This window comes from Sinocyclocheilus rhinocerous, unplaced genomic scaffold, assembly GCF_001515625.1.
Source record: "Sinocyclocheilus rhinocerous isolate Xijiao unplaced genomic scaffold, SAMN03320098_v1.1 scaffold27598, whole genome shotgun sequence".
NCBI lineage: Eukaryota > Metazoa > Chordata > Actinopteri > Cypriniformes > Cyprinidae > Sinocyclocheilus > Sinocyclocheilus rhinocerous.
In genome coordinates this window covers 1-1,371 of record NW_015656951.1, presented here as the reverse complement: position 1 = coordinate 1,371, position 1,371 = coordinate 1, and the positions used below count along the sequence as shown (strand labels likewise).

At 36.4% G+C, this 1,371-nt stretch overlaps 1 protein-coding gene across 1 annotated transcript; it reads right to left on the bottom strand.

Annotated features, from left to right (window-relative positions):
- Window positions 1-718: 718 nt before the first annotated feature.
- Window positions 719-1,345, bottom strand: LOC107720836 (ribonuclease inhibitor-like). Its single transcript, XM_016528672.1, has 3 exons — window positions 1,176-1,345; window positions 898-1,071; window positions 719-791 (listed from the first exon to the last, which is right to left on the bottom strand). The coding sequence occupies exons 1-3, from the start codon at window positions 1,181-1,183 to the stop codon at window positions 719-721; spliced, it is 255 nt and encodes an 84-aa protein (XP_016384158.1). The 5' UTR covers window positions 1,184-1,345.
- Window positions 1,346-1,371: the final 26 nt, after the last annotated feature.

Genomic DNA, 1,371 nt, shown 5'->3' with positions numbered 1-1,371 from the left:
TAAAATAATTTATATTTTAGAAAACTACGAACAACCTTAAAAGTTTGATGCTTCAACAGATTTATAAACAATTCTCATTACTAATTTATCAAGATATTTGGTGCATTTTTAGTTTTCCAATTCATGTTATAAGTGACCCAAACTCACAGCACTGGTAGAGATGAGTTCATGTGGAACAGCATTTACTTCAAACTGAATCACTCTGAGACTTGAGTTTCTTGTGTTTCAGTGAATACTGTGTCACACTTCACTCGTAATTATAGAAATGTATGATTATATACATATACAATATACATGTGAAGTGTGACACAGTATTCATCACACTAACCAATATCACATTCTCACAACCATGCATTGTTAGAATTTATAAATAAGTTACCAGCCATCTGGCAAGTAACACCCTTTTCATAAACTTGCCAGAGCCGTGTTAATTTTGGACCCTAGCCAAGATGCTAAGGGTGTCCTGCATACGGCTGCTAGATGCTATGCTGCTAGCTTGTGCAGTGCTGTCAGAAGCTATCTTTGAAAATGCAGCAGTTTTAGTAATTGTTTCCAGACGTTTAAATCATCTTAGTGCAATCCACATCTATAGACATCTGTATAAATGTGAAAAAATGCCTGCGAATGTTGTTTTTGTCTCTAGTTCTGGAATGCCATTGAGAGAAGAAGCAACATTTTTTTTTATCCTGCAGGTCATTGTTACTCAGGTCCAGCTCTCTCAGGACAGAGTTTGATGATAAAACTGATGACAACTCTCACAAGACTGAGCAGTGAGATTACAGATGGAAAATCTGAAAAAGAATAACACAGTAACTGTGTACAGAATATATCTTAACAGTGTGTGTGTTTTTTTTTATTAACTTGCAAAAGAATTAATCAAGTATTTGAAACTCAAACCTCAGTATCTCCAGCTTAGAGTTTGGACTCTTCAGACCTTCAGAAAGCAGCTTCACTCCTGAATCCTGCAGGTCAATGTTACTCAGGTCCAGCTCTCTCAGGACGGAATTTGATGATTGTAAAACTGATGACAAACTCTCACAAGACTGAGCAGTGAGATTACATGTGAAAAATCTGAACAACAAGAACACAGTAACTGCGTACAGAATAAATCTTAACAGTGTGTTTTTTTAATAATTAACTTGCAAAATAATTAATCAAGTATTTGAAACTCAAACCTCAACATCTCCAGCTTAGAGTTTGGACTCTTCAGACCTTCAGAGAGCAGCTTCACTCCTGAATCCTGCAGGTCATTGTTACTCAGGTCCAGCTCTCTCAGGACAGAATTTGATGATTGTAAAACTAATGACAAACTCCCACAAGACTGAACAGTGAGATTACATCCACATAGCCTGTGTAAACAAAACAAACAGC